The 16011-nt window shown below is 39.8% G+C and overlaps 1 protein-coding gene across 1 annotated transcript in view; it reads left to right on the top strand.

Annotated features, from left to right (window-relative positions):
- tbck (TBC1 domain containing kinase) overlaps positions 1 to 16011 on the top strand; it is a 54757-nt gene that overhangs the window by 26923 nt on the left and 11823 nt on the right. The window contains exon 24 of the mRNA XM_034230168.1: positions 11666 to 11829. Coding sequence (XP_034086059.1) covers positions 11666 to 11829 — 164 coding nt within the window. The remainder of the gene's footprint in view (positions 1 to 11665; positions 11830 to 16011) is intronic.

Here is a 16011-nt window from a genome sequence, read left to right as displayed (position 1 = left end):
CAAAAATAAAGTAAATCATTTTTAAAGTAAAACTTTACTTTTTGTATTGAAGTCTTTAAAATACGTGAAGTGAGAGATAAGGCCACTTCTTAAAAACAGAATTAAAGATACACATTCATATAAAAACACGCAGAAAAAGTGTTTTTTTTAAAAAAAACGTATTTTTGAGAAGTGTTTGTTGATGCCGTCTTTCTCACAGGCCGTTTAGTTTTCTCGGCACAGCCTTGTTTACCTTTCACACCTGAGTGCATCGTGTCCAGAAGGCTCACAAACACTTTATCAGCCCTATCGCTTGTGTGCCCAAGTGATTGCTGTAATCTTGGGCTTCGGCTGAATGACAAATGGGTGGGTGGTGGCATCGATCCATGGCCGCATCAATCTGCATCCCACCCTCTTCTTCAGAAAACATTCAGGGAGGGACTGCACTTTGTTGAAATGTCACACCACACACACACACACACACACACCACACACACACACACACACACACACACACACACACACACACACACACACACACACACACACACACACACACACACACACACACACACACATCTTCTTCAGGCATTTCACTTTTTCAGTTAAAGTTGGGTAACGTTTGTAAAGTGCTGCAAGAGTCAACGTGAAGACTGTGGCAACAGCAAATTACGGTTTATATTCCTGTTGTTCTTCTTTTTCAAATTGCGTCAATAGAAATGCGAACATAAGCAACAGAAACAACGGTGAATTCTCTTGGCAGATAATCCGGCTTGAATCCTTAACAATAGAAAGTGGACATTAGGGAAACATTGTCCTTTAGCTTTGACGTTTGAGCACCATTGATGCAACCTCAGTCTGCCTTCTCTCTTCTCACTGAGGGTTATTTTGCTGCGACCGGACGTCAGCAATGATTAGGTTTGGTAGTGCGATAGCCCGAGGCATTTCAGGCATTTCACTTTTTCAGTTAAAGTTAGGTAACGTTTGTAAAGTGCTGCAAGAGTAAACGTGAAGACTGGCAACAGCAAATGACGGTTTATGGGAAGTAGCATCTGATAACTGGCGGTTTTGGACAAAATCCCTTTTCAGTTCACCCCCACAAGATCAACAGAAGAAAATGATGTAAACACCTTAATCAGGATAACATGGCGTGTTTTCTTTCTGTCTGTAAAGGCTTATTTAAGGCTTTAACCATCTTTTCTCCAGATGATATGCCTTGTAAAAAGCACTTATTTAAGGATTCAGGGATTAAAGCACCATTGTTGTCAAAAGCAATTGTAGCCTAGTCCATTTCTGCTACACAAGAAAACATGACACACAGAATTACATTCCTGTTGTTCTTCTTTTTCAATTTGCGTCAATAGGAATGCGAACATAAGCAACAGAAACAACGGTGAATTCTCTTGGCAGATAATCCGGCTTGAATCCTTAACAATAGAAAGTGGACATTAGGGAAACATTGTCCTTTAGCTTTGACGTTTGAGCACCATTGATGCAACCTCAGTCTGCCTTCTCTCTTCTCACTGAGGGTTATTTTGCTGCGACCGGACGTCAGCAATGATTAGGTTTGGTAGTGCGATAGCCCAAGGTCTTAGCTGGGTTCATTTGGCTCCCATCTCCACTCTCCTCCCTCTCCTCCTCAGGCGGATGTCTTCTCTCTGTGACATTTGGTCCGGCAGGTCTGGATGGAGAGTCGGAAGATACCGCACTTTAATTTTTGATCATTCTTCAGAAAGACTTATTGTTTTGGAAATGTCAGCTCTTTAATTAATTACTGCTGAGGTGATAAAAGTACCTGAGGGAATAACCTTTTTTATTTTCCTTTTTAGCAAACAGACTTGACAAATGTAAATGTCCTTTATGCTTAACTCTTATGGAATAGATTGAATAAAACAACAAGCATTACTCACTAATACCGCAGAACTACATTCGCACAGCCATTATTACTTATTCTCTCATACTCCACAATGTCTTGACTTCTCAAACATGTTGTAAAAGTAGTGTGGATAATACTGTACTGATGCTTAGAGTTATTTGTGTAGTATTGTGCCCTACCCCTCTCTCTGGTGAGAGGACAGGAGGCTCTGTCAGCAGATTCTCAGCCCTTGTAAACACACATCCGTCTCACTGGACAGCTGCTGTCCGCTCAGCTTGGTCCGAGTGAGTGAATTGGTGAAAACAGGCTCCCCTTCTCCTTTTTCTGAGCCACTAAGAATAATAAGACAATAAGACAATCTAATCCTGGCAAAACAAATACAAACACAATTCACACAATTCATTTAATTGACTTTGTCTTATCAATCTTTGTTATGAATTGAGTTTCTAGTTGGTTCATCTAGTTAGGTGGTTGTCCGTCTGATTTCATGACACCTTGTGGAACAGTGTGGGCCGATAGAAACCGAAATGTTTTACAGTTGTTAACATTGTCAGATAGGCCGAGGCATTTGTGCTGCATTCATGGTGCATTCAAACAACGTTGCAAAATGGGTTTCTATCTGGGAAAATGCCCCCTTACGTCAGAAAACATCGGAAACAGCTATAAATGCTCAGTGCAACAAAAAAAAGGCAACATGTTGTTTCCACATAACGAGTTAGGACTCATGAAGACACTGAAGTTGAATGAATGACTTTCCAACCTGGGTGAAGGGACCATCCGAGGAGCATGTGAATGAACCGTTTGCCAAAGCGAGGTCTGCTCTGTCCGAGTGCCATTCTCGTTGTTAATAGTGTTTGCATGCAGATTTGTGCAGAGTGACGCTCCTCTGTGGCAGCCTCTAGCAGAGCAGCATTTGGGCACAGACCGTTATAAACAGCTCAATGTGTTCCTAAATGTATAAGTGGTACATCTCAACTCAACTCACGATAGATGTGTGTATTTGCTGTACATAAAGAACATGATGTTCGTATAGGCTAGAAAGTCCTTATTCATTTTGACGAATCAAATAAGCCAAATGTGTTAAATTGCAAGGGAGGCTAGTGCTTTTCTCTATGGATGAGCAGATGTTTTCTCACTGTCATCTAACAGCTGGCAGAGCTCGTATTTCAGTGATTGAGCGAATGGATGTCCATGGGTACATTTGGCAGTGCTTGTACGCCACGTGTACCCTTGAACCTGTAAAACTGTGAAATTGAGCATTTCCAATTAGGAAGGATAATGTACAGTATACAATATTTATATACATCTGGCTGGCAAATCAACAATCAATATCAATCAATAGCTCCATGATATACAGTATATGATGCAGGCAATACAACTGTTAAACACCTGAACTGTTGTAACAACATCCATAACATTCATCTGCTACTTAGTCATTATTTATCTAATATATCATTCCATTAGCTTACATATAGACTCTTATTTCACTACTTCACCTTTTTTAAACTATTTTTCTTTTTGTATTTACTTTTTAATATTTACTTTACACTATATTTTTCTGTTTTTCTGTATTATTGTGTTGCACTGTTGGAGAAGCCTGTGACCTAAGATTTTCATCGACATAACTACTCTGTAGCTATGTTCGTATGACAAATAAAGAACCTTGAACCTTGAATTTATTACAACATATCAGCAATAAATCATATCATGTGATTATTATTAAAATGTCTCAATATTATTAACAATATACAAATGTCCATAGAGTTGAATGAATATCACATTGACACATTGTCAGTAGAAACTAAACCTTACAAGCTTTGTAAAAATGTTGGATTCAATCTTGCTGTGTCCGTTAATGTTGCAAAGTCATACCTCCAATAGTTCAGTACAGTTTGAACATTTTAGACTTCATGTACTATGTGTAAGGAATATTTTATCACAATTCTGTCTCAGGATCTTGTGAAGTCATCACATTTAAGTTCATAGCAAATATCTTATGCTGCCTTATACTTCAGAGACTGGAAGTGAGTTGTCAAAGTTCACATCTGGACTCTTTTTGTCAGCAAAAATAGAGAAGAGCTTTCATTAGAGGCGTCTGCTCTTTTTAAAAGAAAAAAGAAAATCATTCCTGCAATATTGGTTACTGCTGAATGGTCAGAAAATCAAACACGAAGTATATGAAAAAACTGGGGGGATTCTTTGCTTTAAAGCCCTGTGGAGATTGGGGTGTGTGTGTGTGTGTGAGAGAGAGAGATTGTGTGTGTGTGTGTGTGTGTGTGTGTGTGTGTGTCTGGTGTGTGGTGTGTGTGTGTAGGATGTGTGTGTGTGTGTGTGTGTGTGTGTGTGTGTGTGTGTGTGTGTGTGTGTGTGTGTGTGTGTGTGTAGTGTGTGTGGGTTGTGTGTGTGTGTGTTGTGGTGTGTGTGTGTGTGTGTGTGTGTGTGTGTGTGTGTGTGTGTGTGTGTTGTGTGTGTGTGTGGTGTGTGTGTGCTGTGTTGTGTGGTGGTGTGGTATTTGTTGTCAGCACTTTTTATCAGATACCTGGCCTCCATTATGCTCTGCTTCTTCTCTTCGGTCTGACTGCAGACTTGGCAAATCCTTTTTTTTTTTTTTTTAGAAATGATGCTCAAACACTGTTGCCTGTGTTGTTTGATGTGTATAAACCTCAACACAGATACAATCACGCTTTGTGAAGGCACTTTACATGAGTCATTGACCTTGTCATCAAGCTTTATCCGAGCTCTAAGACACTGTTGTTCCCAGTTCATATGTGAAAGTGATTGGGGTTTCTTTGGCAACTGTGGGCTATGAGCATTAAAGTGTTGCACAAACCACTGCAGAGGATTTTGTTTTTATCAGCAGCTCCTATTTAGCCTCATCACTGTCACGCCAATGAAATGCGAAAGTGTCATTAAACCTTTCTCCGTTGGCACGCACTGCTTGCCATGACATTTAACTGCTCCGTCAGCCTCAGGCAATGACAGGCTGCACATTTGTTCCTATTTCAGTCTCTTGTATTCGATGTGTATGGATACATTCATGTGTAGAAATATTGTTGGAATTTACTTACGTAGATCGATTTGTTCCGAATAATATTTACTGATCAGCACACGGAAAATGTGCTTATAGATGTGATCAGGCAACAACTGAACCCATTCAACTCTCTAGAGATGTGTGACGGCCAGGCTTGTCGAGTCACAAATGATATGTGTACAATGGGATTACGTAATCAGGATACATAAAATAGGTTATTATATTCTTTAGAGCTACATAAAAAAGATGTTGAATTCTTCAGGGATCAAGGATAACCTGCATGATTAAACTGGTACTAAAGAAATAGAAAGACCATATTGTGTTTGTTGTAAAAGGAGCAGATTGTATTTCTTCTCTGTAAGCTTTACTTTTCTGTAGGCTATTACTTTAAGTGTGAATCTACACCTGAATTTACTTTACGGTTTTCACTTGGACTTTGTAATTCAGTAGGTGAACCTATATGTTCATAAAATACTGTGTGTGAGTTTAACCGTGGTATGTGCTCATGTGTTTCATTGGTGGTGAATAGGCTACTGCCTGAATATGCTTAAATGCAGGCTTTTACTGAGCCGAGGATACATTTTGGATTGTAAATATCTCAGTGTCCTCTTTTCTAAGGTGACATTGTTCTGTTGTCTCATAATACACTTAAAGGTGGGGTAGGTAATTTATTTCAGAAACACTTTTTGTTATATTCCATGGAATGCTCTTAACATCCCGATAGCAATGAATACATTCAATGCTTTGACAATAAATACATTAAAAAAATTCATTTCTGGAAGCCGTGGCGCTGTAAAAAGCACGACCAATCATTTTAGTCGGCCCGGCTAAAGTAACTGGATGGTCTACCTGCCTGTCAGCCTTCCATCTGTGCACAAACTTATCTCGTGCCCTCATTGGTCATGTGCGCGTTCGTGTGTGTTGGAGGAGGGGCTCTGAAAGGAAGTCTGAAGGAAGAGGCAGATTTTTTTCCGGTTGTGTATTTTCAAATTCTAGCGCACTCGAGCTGGATCTCCAAAATTACCTACCCCACCTTTAAGTAAAAAAACATCTAGTTGATATTTTTGTTCTCTTTTATTTATTTACATTGAAATGTCATATTGTGGCAATCAAAAAGTAACAGGAACTAATTAAGTTACATAACTTTGATATTTGATACTCGGCTTACGTAACTAGTAATTGTAACGGATTACATTTTTAAAGTAAACCTCCCAATCAGGGGTCAACCGGCTTGATTGCTGTTTCAACAGTACATTGGAAGTCATACAAATGCCACGATAGATCAGCATTTCACTGTAATCAACCTGATTTACAAGAAAACCATGGGCGTTTTATAATTACTGTAGGTCAGAATCAACATGTTGTGACAAGAGATTCTGACCTAGCGAGGAAATGTTAAAAATGTTTGCCGAACACCCATCTGTCAGTTTCCTTTTAATGATGTGTACAGAACAGATTAGCATTGGAGGGTTGTCAAAACAACTGCTTATCTGTGGTTCCCTGGTAAGTGTTTTTTTTGTTGAAGGACAATTTTTTTATTTGAGGAAGTAATCTTTTAAAAGCATTCCTTGTCTAAAAGAAGACAAGTCGACCCACCCTTCAATTTAACATATTTCTTTGTGTTTGTTTGGATGCATTAAGAAAAGTATGGATTTAGCATCTATTTATCAGTGATTTCCTGTTCTTCTCGTGTCCACTTTTCACCCTGTATTTACTCATTAGTATTGGCAACTCCTTCCATGAGACAAGAAGGAAATTGTATTTTATATTGACCAGCCATCTTGTACACTCTACTGATTTATGCATACACGTAAACGAAAGCCACATGCGCCGCTGCTTCGGTGATTAAAAGGTTTGTGATTGTCAACAGGACTTGCTGTAATTATTGCTCATCGCAGCAAAAAGTCCCAGCTGAACACACACAAGCTGAGTCTGGTCCAAAAGCAACATGTCATTTCACGTTCAAAAGAGAGATTGGTGCAACTCTCTGCTCCCAGTGTATTTTATTTAATCCTGTTTATAGTACTAATAACTGAGCACAAGTTCTATTTGAAACTAATAAACTACATTTACAGTATGGTTTTAGCACTATCTTTGAAGCTCATGTGTTTTTGAAAGCTCATCAAAATGTAAAACAAAGATTAACAGCAGAAATGTAGGCTGGTATTGTTTCTGTGTAAACCTATATGTAACATTTTAGTCTCAATGGGGAATATTAGAAAAAATAAACTCAAAAACAGAGCCCTGGGTGTAGAAACTGCTATTAAGAATTCTCGTTCAGCTTTTCACTTTGTTCTACTTGGGAGAGGGCATCGACATGCTGATGAAGACAAATACCTGCTAACATGTGTTTACAGTGACATTATGTCAATGTTCCGTCAGCCCTCTTTGCAAATAGAGCGTACTCAATGCTGTGCAGTCATGTTGTTTATTAAATCGCCCTACTTTAAAAAAACGTGTTATTCTTGTTTTAAGATGTTTTTTGGGCTGGAGTGCCTTTTATTATACATTTCGCCTTGAAAGGGGGAAACAGGGGGGATGACTTTGCCAAAATACTATATAAATATGTCAATGTCTTTAGTGCAGTCATGTTTTTTGCAAATTCGCACACATTTTGGTTTTATTATTGACAAAGGGCACCTGACCTCTCAATTGTTTAAGATCTATGATGCAATAAACATTCCTTCCAATTTTAACATCATTTGATTTGCAGTTCATTCAACAGTTTAAAATGTTCACAATGAACTCTATTAGGTAGTTTCTTAGTTCAAATGTTAGTTTTTCACTAAACCTGGAAAAATGGCAACATTTTGACCTTTAAGTTTGCTTTTTGACATAGTTCCCTGACTGTGACGAAAAATCACCATGTCTTAATACAATTTCAGTTATTGTGGTCATTTTGACACGGAGTTGTTGACTCAACTTTTTTTAATAGTGTAGCAGATTGCATCATTTCTGCTGTGTGATGTTGTGGAGTTGGATTACTGTTCCTGAATTCAAAATGAATGTTTCTAATTAAAACATTTCACTTTTTGGCCATGTATTTAGTGGGTGTGACTTTTGTTTTGGCCTCATCTATTAACTACATTTGAGGCAAGAGGCATCAGGTGGCAGTTGAACATGTCTCTTGAAAGGATGATTAAAGAAAACAATAATAACTGCAATTCCAAGGTCTTAGACCAAGTTACATTTTCACATAATTGATACGTTCTTTAAAATCATTTCTGGACTCACAAGTCAATGACTTTTTCGCCGCTGGATGGAAACATTGTTCAAAACGCCAATGGAGTTTTTGCTTTTATCAATCATTGTATTTAATAGTTGGCAGGCAGAGGCTTGGTGCTCAACCAACTCATCATGTGGTCTGTCTCTGATTTATTATGGCTTCCACACAATGTGCTGAAATTCATATATAGGTGTTGTTAGTATTTATGCACTATTTAACTCGCATAACAATGAAATGAAGTGCACCACAGCCTAATTACCACTCATATCACAACTTTGTTTGTTATTGTTTTGAAGTGCCTTAGGGTCTAAAAAGCCCATCAGCATTCTCAGTTCTTTAAAATGTTATGTTTCCAAATATCTCAGATCATGTGGGGAATCATAGAGGTTTTACACGGAGACCAGGGTTCAGTCCCCTGCAGCGATGCTTCTGGCTCGGTGCTTTAATGAACCCATTTGGCAGCAAACGTGGTAGCTAGTGAAAGACAATGTTCTGGTCACTGCTGCTGGGCATCTGTGGTTCTGTTTTTCTGGTTTCATAAAGTGATTAAAATCATGTTTGCAAGAATATTCTGAAATATTTCAAGGAGAGAGTTTAGTAAACAAATAATTCCAGTCTAATCTCTGGTCTCCTGGTTTCAAGGAGCAACAATATCCAACCCGACACTTAGTTTCTGTCTACCTTTCATAATTTGACATTGATTTCTTATCACATTTGTTATATTATTATAATAAAAAAAATAAAAAGTATTATAATTTTTTGTCTGGGAGTGGCTCAGTCAGTAGGGGCTTGGACTGTGAGCCGTAGGGTTGCCGGTTCAAGTCCCCGCACAGACCTATATATGGAGTGTTGAAGGGCGGCTGTGGCTCAGTGGATAGTGTGCTGGACTTGAAATCAGGGGATAGCAAGTTCGAGTCCCACTGCAGTCAGCATGTCGTTGTGTCCCTGGGACACTTCACCCCAAATTGCCCACAGTACTGAATTTATGTAAGTCGCTTTGGATAAAAGCCTATAACAGATGACATGTAATGTAATGTGTGGACTGCTACTTGGAGAGGTCCCAGTTTACCTCCTGGGCCCTGCCGTGGTGCCCTTGAGCAAGGCACCAGACAAACCTGGTTACATAGCCTCACACTGAAAGACAGGAACAGCCTAAACAACATTGTTAAAACCTGCTCTAATCATCGGAGTGAAGCAGAGAGACTTAAACTCCTTTTGCAACCAACAACAACTGTCACAAACGAGCTGAGGATCAAAATGCAGAACACGGGAAACCAGGGATAGTCGGTAACCAGCTTTATTGAAGACAATATGCTGGTAGGAGACAAAACGGCAGATAGTCGGCAAAGGGCTGGTCGGGGACAGGCGAGGGTTCCAGGAGAAAGCAGGACGGGAGTCGCAGGTACAGAACGGGTCAGGGAGCAGGCGAGGCAGGCTGGTCAAATGATCTAAGGATATACTAACTATGGATGGCATTAATTTGGCCTCCAGTGAGACTGTAAGGAATCTTGGTGTTATATTTGATCAGGATTTATCCTTTAACGCCCACATAAAATACATTTCAAGGACCGCCTACTTCCATCTACGTAACATTGCAAAAATCAGGCATATCTTGCCTCAAAACGATGCAGAGAAACTAGTCCATGCATTTGTTACTTCAAGGCTGGATTATTGTAACTCTTTATTATCAGGGTGTACCAAGAAGTCAGTCAAGTCGCTTCAGCTGATTCAAAATGCTGCAGCTCGTGTACTAACCAGAGTTAGGAAAAGGGACCACATTACTCCTGTTCTGGCTGCCTTACACTGGCTCCCTATAGAACACAGGATAGAATTTAAAATTCTTCTTCTCGCCTACAAAGCCCTTAATGGGCAGGCGCCATCTTACCTTAAAGAACTCATTATACCCTACTGTCCTACTAGGGCATTGCGTTCCAAGAATGCAGGGTTGTTGGTTGTTCCTAGAGTCTCTAAAAGTACAATGGGAGCCAGAGCCTTTTCTTATCAAGCTCCACATTTGTGGAATCAGCTTCCAGTTTGTGTTCGGGCGGCAGACACCCTATCCGTTTTTAAGAGTGCGCTTAAGACCTTCCTTTTTGATAAAGCTTATCGTTAGGGCTGATTAGATTCAGCCCCTAGTTTTGCTGATATAGGCTTAGTTTGTCGGGGGACATCTTACTTCTTCCTTCTCTCTGTCTATACCTGTGTACTCTCATGTTCCGATTAACCCAGCTTCCCCAAATGTCTTTCTTTTTGGTGTCTGTATACGCCGGGATCCGGAGTCATGGATGATCCTGCGCTCCTCTGTCCTGGATCGCGAGCCCAGGATCTTGAGTCGTGGCTGTGGTCCTGGATCATAGGTCCTGGATGGATATCCTCGTGGATTCATCTTCCTATTATACACACATGCATTTCCAAACATTTGGACTACCTATGTTGCAAATGTATTATCTTTTCAATTTACACACGGCATCTATTGCACGTCTGTCCGTCCTGGGAGAGGGATCCCTCCTCTGTTGCTCTCCCTGAGGTTTCTCCCATTTTTTCCCTTTAAACTGTGGGTTTTCTTCGGAAGTTTTTCCTTGTACGATGTGAGGGTCTAAGGACAGAGGGTGTCGTATTGTCATACTGATATTTTGTACAAACTGTAAAGTCCACTGAGACAAATGTAACATTTGTGATATTGGACTATATAAATATACATTGATTGATTGATTGATTGATGGTCAGGGACAGGCAGGGTCGAAACCGGGAAAGCAATCTGGAGGGTAATGCGGGAAAGACTGGCATGCTGCAAAGTACGATCTGGCACTGAGGTGAAAGTGAAGTGGGCCTAAATACTAATGGAGCTGATGGGTGTAACAGAGTGAGAGAGAGACAGGGTGTGACTACCAGGTGACTAAGGAATGTTAATGCAGAAAATAGGTGAGTGAGAAAGCAGACTGTGACAACAACTGCGGAAAGCAGAGAGCATACTGGCCTCTCCAGGTCATGCTCTTGCAGATGAATGTCATCTGTTGCCATCAGGGCGTAGATATGCTCTACCTGCTCTTAAGACAAATCGCTATTCAAAATCATTCATCCCCTCTGCACTCAAACTTTACAATTCTTGATAGGCTTTTTAACTTGATTCTTTATTTATTTATTATTGTGATGCTATGAACTATTTATCATGTACATTGGAATGATCAACATCTCTGCTCCCGGGTGTTTCTGTGTGTTTTCTTCCTGTATGTTCCTGCCTGTGTACATGACATAAGCTGCTCATAACCAATTGCCCCTTGCGGGATTAATAAAGTTGTGGATTGATTGAACCCCCCACTCCCATTGCTCCCCGGGCACTGTACAATAGCTGCCCACTGCTCCTGGTACTAGGATGGGTTAAAAGCAGAGAACAAATGTCACTGTGTGTGCTGTGTGCTCTGCATGTGTGACCATTTAAAGAGGGTTTCATCCCTCCTATTCTATCTATATTCAAATTCTATTCAGAAATTCATTGAAAGCCAGCATTACACTTTCCTTTTCATCTGATCTCCTGTGACTTCTTGTCTTGTAGTCCCGGGACCCTCTGGCGTTGTGTGACCTGAAAGCAGAAGTTTCCCCGCGGATCTCGGCCGAGGACTTGATCGACCTGTGTGAGCTGTCATTGTCCGGTCCCGGCAAAAGGACCAGAGCCGGCAAACCCAAAATCGTTGCAGTCGACATCCGCAATTTAGAGGAGTATCCTTACCATTTCTGTGAAGACAGGACATGTACATGCTTATCCCTTACCTCTATAATGTTGTTTTAACATTCAAATCCATTGCACAATCTTTCTTCCCTGAGGCATATAAACAAGCTTGTTTGAACAACCCTTGGATTGTGTCCAACATAGCAAAGATAACAAATGTTCTGCTGACATTTCATATTGCAAAACTAGCTTATGCAATATTGATATTTCCAGATAAGGTTCTGTTGAATCACATTTATGCTTTCCGCTTCATAAATGTTATTTTTTACACTTTACACAAAACAGGGTAGTGGATATGTAGAGAATATGAACTTAATTTTGAGGGGTTATAATCATTACATCTTTATTGATATGTGATTCAGCTGAGTGTCTTTAAAGCGTTGATGACTTCTGATGTCACTACTTTAAAGAAGTTATAATATAAAATAAGTAGTTATTTTGACGTGTTGTCCAACCTATTTAGAAAAATAAAGTATTTATAATTGTTCTGTTTAGCTACACCAAGCAAGAGGGAGATGCAATAACTGTCCCGAATTTGAGACAGTGAGTAAAACCTTTGGAGTGTTGCAAATAATTGTACGTAAAATGTAGTTTATGAAATTAATCACAATCAAAAGCCCCTCAATCCATCTTCCTCGTAGTTCTTCACAAAATCACTATATTATTTACATAAAGAACTGATGTTGTATTTACTATTCTGGGAAAAGTGGCCCAGAAACCCTGCCTGCACAAAATGCAGAGGAACAGTGGAATGGTAAATGTCAAAGGCGGTTAAAAAGCCATTAATCAATAAGGATTAGTGCATAGAGCAAGGATTGGGAAAGGCAGCTCTTCCAGCCAAATTCCTCACTGGAGCCTCCTGATAGACATGCTCCACAGGCTCACTCTCATGGACAAAGGGATTTGACCACTTTCACAGGATTTAGCAACTCTTGTTCACCTTTATTGTGATCTTAGGCAAAGCTGTGTTGTGGGTGTCTGCGGTCACGAAAAGTGGATTAAATGAAGACCTCTGTGGGGTTAATCAGGAAAATCTAGATGTACTTTGTGGTCGCTGATGTTAAACAACTTGTATGGGGCTCTTGTGTTTTCAGACCTCAAAGTACCACAATGGGATTTTTCATCTTGAGGATTATACGCTGTGTTCTGTAAAATACTGACTCCATATGTTTTGTGGTAGCTGGTAGGATTTGAACATAGTCATTTGAAGGAGAAATAGCTGATTGTACCACTTGTCTTTACATATGTAGCAATAATGTCAATGACTAGACTCTCAGATATACGGCAGCCTCCTTTTTTCTTTAGTTATTGTTCTATTACACACCACTCTGGGGTTGTTCACTCTCCATTTGCTGATACTCACTCACTGTTTTTCCACAAACTCCCTCACTAAGACCTGGGTTGCGTTCCGATAATCCAAAAATCAGCTCCTAAATTCTAACCCTATCTCCTATTCCTTGACCTCTGAGTGAACGTCACAGGGTTAAGGGATAGTGGATATGAGAATTCAAAAGGATTTAGGAGAAGAGACCGCGGTACTTTAGAGAATCCGAATGCACTTTCACTATTCGACGTGTTTATGATGCGCCAGCGGACGTCATGAATGTGCGTCTGCTGCTGTGGGGAAACTATGGAAACTACAGTTTTCTATACAGCGGACTACAACATGGATGTTTAATAAGAACGAGGGACTACTGTAAACTCATCTAGAGACTCGGCACCGTGCTCTGATGCTGTTGTTTTATGCTTTATGAACGTGGACAACAGAGAAACATATTCTTCATGACCAAAGTTGGAATTGAAATAAAAAAGGAAAGTGAAACTTATGCTCGTCACCCTCTCCCTCCGGTCCACATTAATACGTATGATTGTATGAACTATGAAAAGATCTTAAAATCAATACAAATGTTTTTATTATAAACGTTAGTCCTTAACATCTATCACTGTGTATATCACCATTCAAACATCTTTTAAAAGTTGAACAAACCCCACACAGCTCAGTAAAGACTGTGAGATGTTGACTTTATTTGATCATTTCAGTAAAAACTAACGTTCATATTTCTCTTTTTGATTATAATACTGATGAACGTTCAAAACAAAGCACTTTGGCAACTTACCACATACGTTTTAAAAACCTTAATAAGCACCGTAACTTTCATGATATAATTTCTCCGTCATAATCGGTTGTTTTCCTGAACGGCCGACTGTTGAGTGACGGCAAATGCTGCGGCTGCAAGGCATTGTGGGGCAGCATTTTCTCCTCTCCTTTCGGTTAGGGAGGTCCAGTGGTTCCTAAGCTAAAGGAGGTTATAAAGGAAGTTTGAAACCTCCTTTCCTTTCATTTGGAGAATTGGAACGGCACTTAACATGGCTGCCACTGACGTACTTCCGGGTCATTTCACTTGGTTAGGAAGGTTCCTAAGCTAAATGGACTATTGGAATGCAACCCCAGTCTTTCTCCTTTCATTTTCTCCCACTTCCTGTATGTTCCTTTCCTTCAGTTAGAAAAGATAGTTCTTAGTTACATAGCTATCATGTTGAAAGTGTTTCCTGTTTTGAAAGGCTGCATAGTAGTAAGGTGATGAAACGTATCAGACTGTTGTAGCTGTTCTATTGTTTGCCTTTAACCACTTAGTAATAAATTCCACATTGCTGATTAGTATTTATCAAGAATCGCAGATATTGTTCTGATATCAATGGCAAAACCTACATTATTGTTCAACATGGATATAGAGGGATTTGGTGGTATATGATTTTCTACATAACGCCCATCCCTTATTGAATGTCAAACTGATATTATATATAGTTTTGTGATATCTGAAATGGTTTACTGAAACTTGAATAAAGGGACCATATCATGCTTTTTGGGATTTCCCCTTTCCTGTAGTTTTATCTAGGTTTTTGTGCATGTAAAAAAAAAGAATGTTTCTCAATGTCGAGGAAAGCTGCTCCAGAGCCACTATTTCAAGGATACATCGAGTCCCGCCGAAGGACTGTTCTAATGTCCAGGATACTTGGAATTCTATCAAGCCCGGCGTACTTCGTTGCTGGAAATTTCGAGGCTGCACTTGTGTAGACTCTGCGGTCTTAAAATCCCCACAATGCTTTGCGCACGGACCAATTTCCAAAATCTTTGGTGGAAAATGTACGGCGGGGCCTCTCATATGACGCACACTGTTCCTGTTCCATTCTTCATTTTCCGAGGCTAGGAGCTTCTTAAGGAACTCACTCGGAGGTACATGTGCTACCAAGCAAGCTTCCTTGACATTGAGAAACACCCAGAGTTTCTCTCTCACACACTCCCCCCTGCCTGAAACGCCTCCATTGGAAAAGAGGTGTTGCAGCACAGACAATATAAGGCAAGGCAAGGCAAGTTTATTTATATAGCACTTTTCAACACAAGGCAATTCAAAGTGCTTTACAAAAAATGAAAGAGATTAAGAAAATGGCATTTAAAATCAGTCATTAAAAAGAAAAGCTAATAAAATAAACATTAAAAGAAAAAATACATGGATAAAAGTTACAGTGCAGTCAATTAAACATTAAAAGAAAAAAGTACATGGATCAAAGTTACAGTGCAGTCTAAGATATGAATAGTTCAATTAAAAGCAGCGACAAAAAGAAAAGTCTTCAGCCTGGATTTAAAAGTAGTCAGAGTTGTAGCGGACCTGCAGGTTTCTGGGAGTTTGTTCCAGATATTTGGAGCATAATAACTGAACGCTGCTTTTCCATGTTTAGTTCTGACTCTGGGGACAGAAAGCTGACCAGTCCCCGAAGACCTGAGAGATCTGGATGGTTCATAATTTAGCAGGAGGTCAGAAATGTATTTTGGGCCTAAACCATTCAAAGCTTTATAAACCAGCAGCAGTATTTTGAAATCTATTCTTTGACACACAGGAAGCCAGTGTAAAGACTTCAGAACAGGAGTGATGTGATCCACCTTCTTAGTGTTAGTGAGGACTCGAGCAGCGGCGTTCTGAATCAGCTGCAGCTTCCTAATAGATTTTTTAGTGAGACCTGTGAAGACACCATTGCAGTAGTCCAGTCTACTGAAGATAAAAGCATGGACAAGTTTTTCCAAATCCTGCTGTGACATTAGTCTTTTAATCCTAGATATATTCTTTAGGTGATAGTAGGCTGATTTAGTAACTGTTTTAATGTGACTGTTGAAA

The sequence above is a fragment of the Gymnodraco acuticeps genome, unplaced genomic scaffold (genome assembly GCF_902827175.1).
Source record: "Gymnodraco acuticeps unplaced genomic scaffold, fGymAcu1.1, whole genome shotgun sequence".
NCBI classification, from domain to species: domain Eukaryota; kingdom Metazoa; phylum Chordata; class Actinopteri; order Perciformes; family Bathydraconidae; genus Gymnodraco; species Gymnodraco acuticeps.
This window is presented reverse-complemented; position numbering and strand designations above follow the sequence as displayed.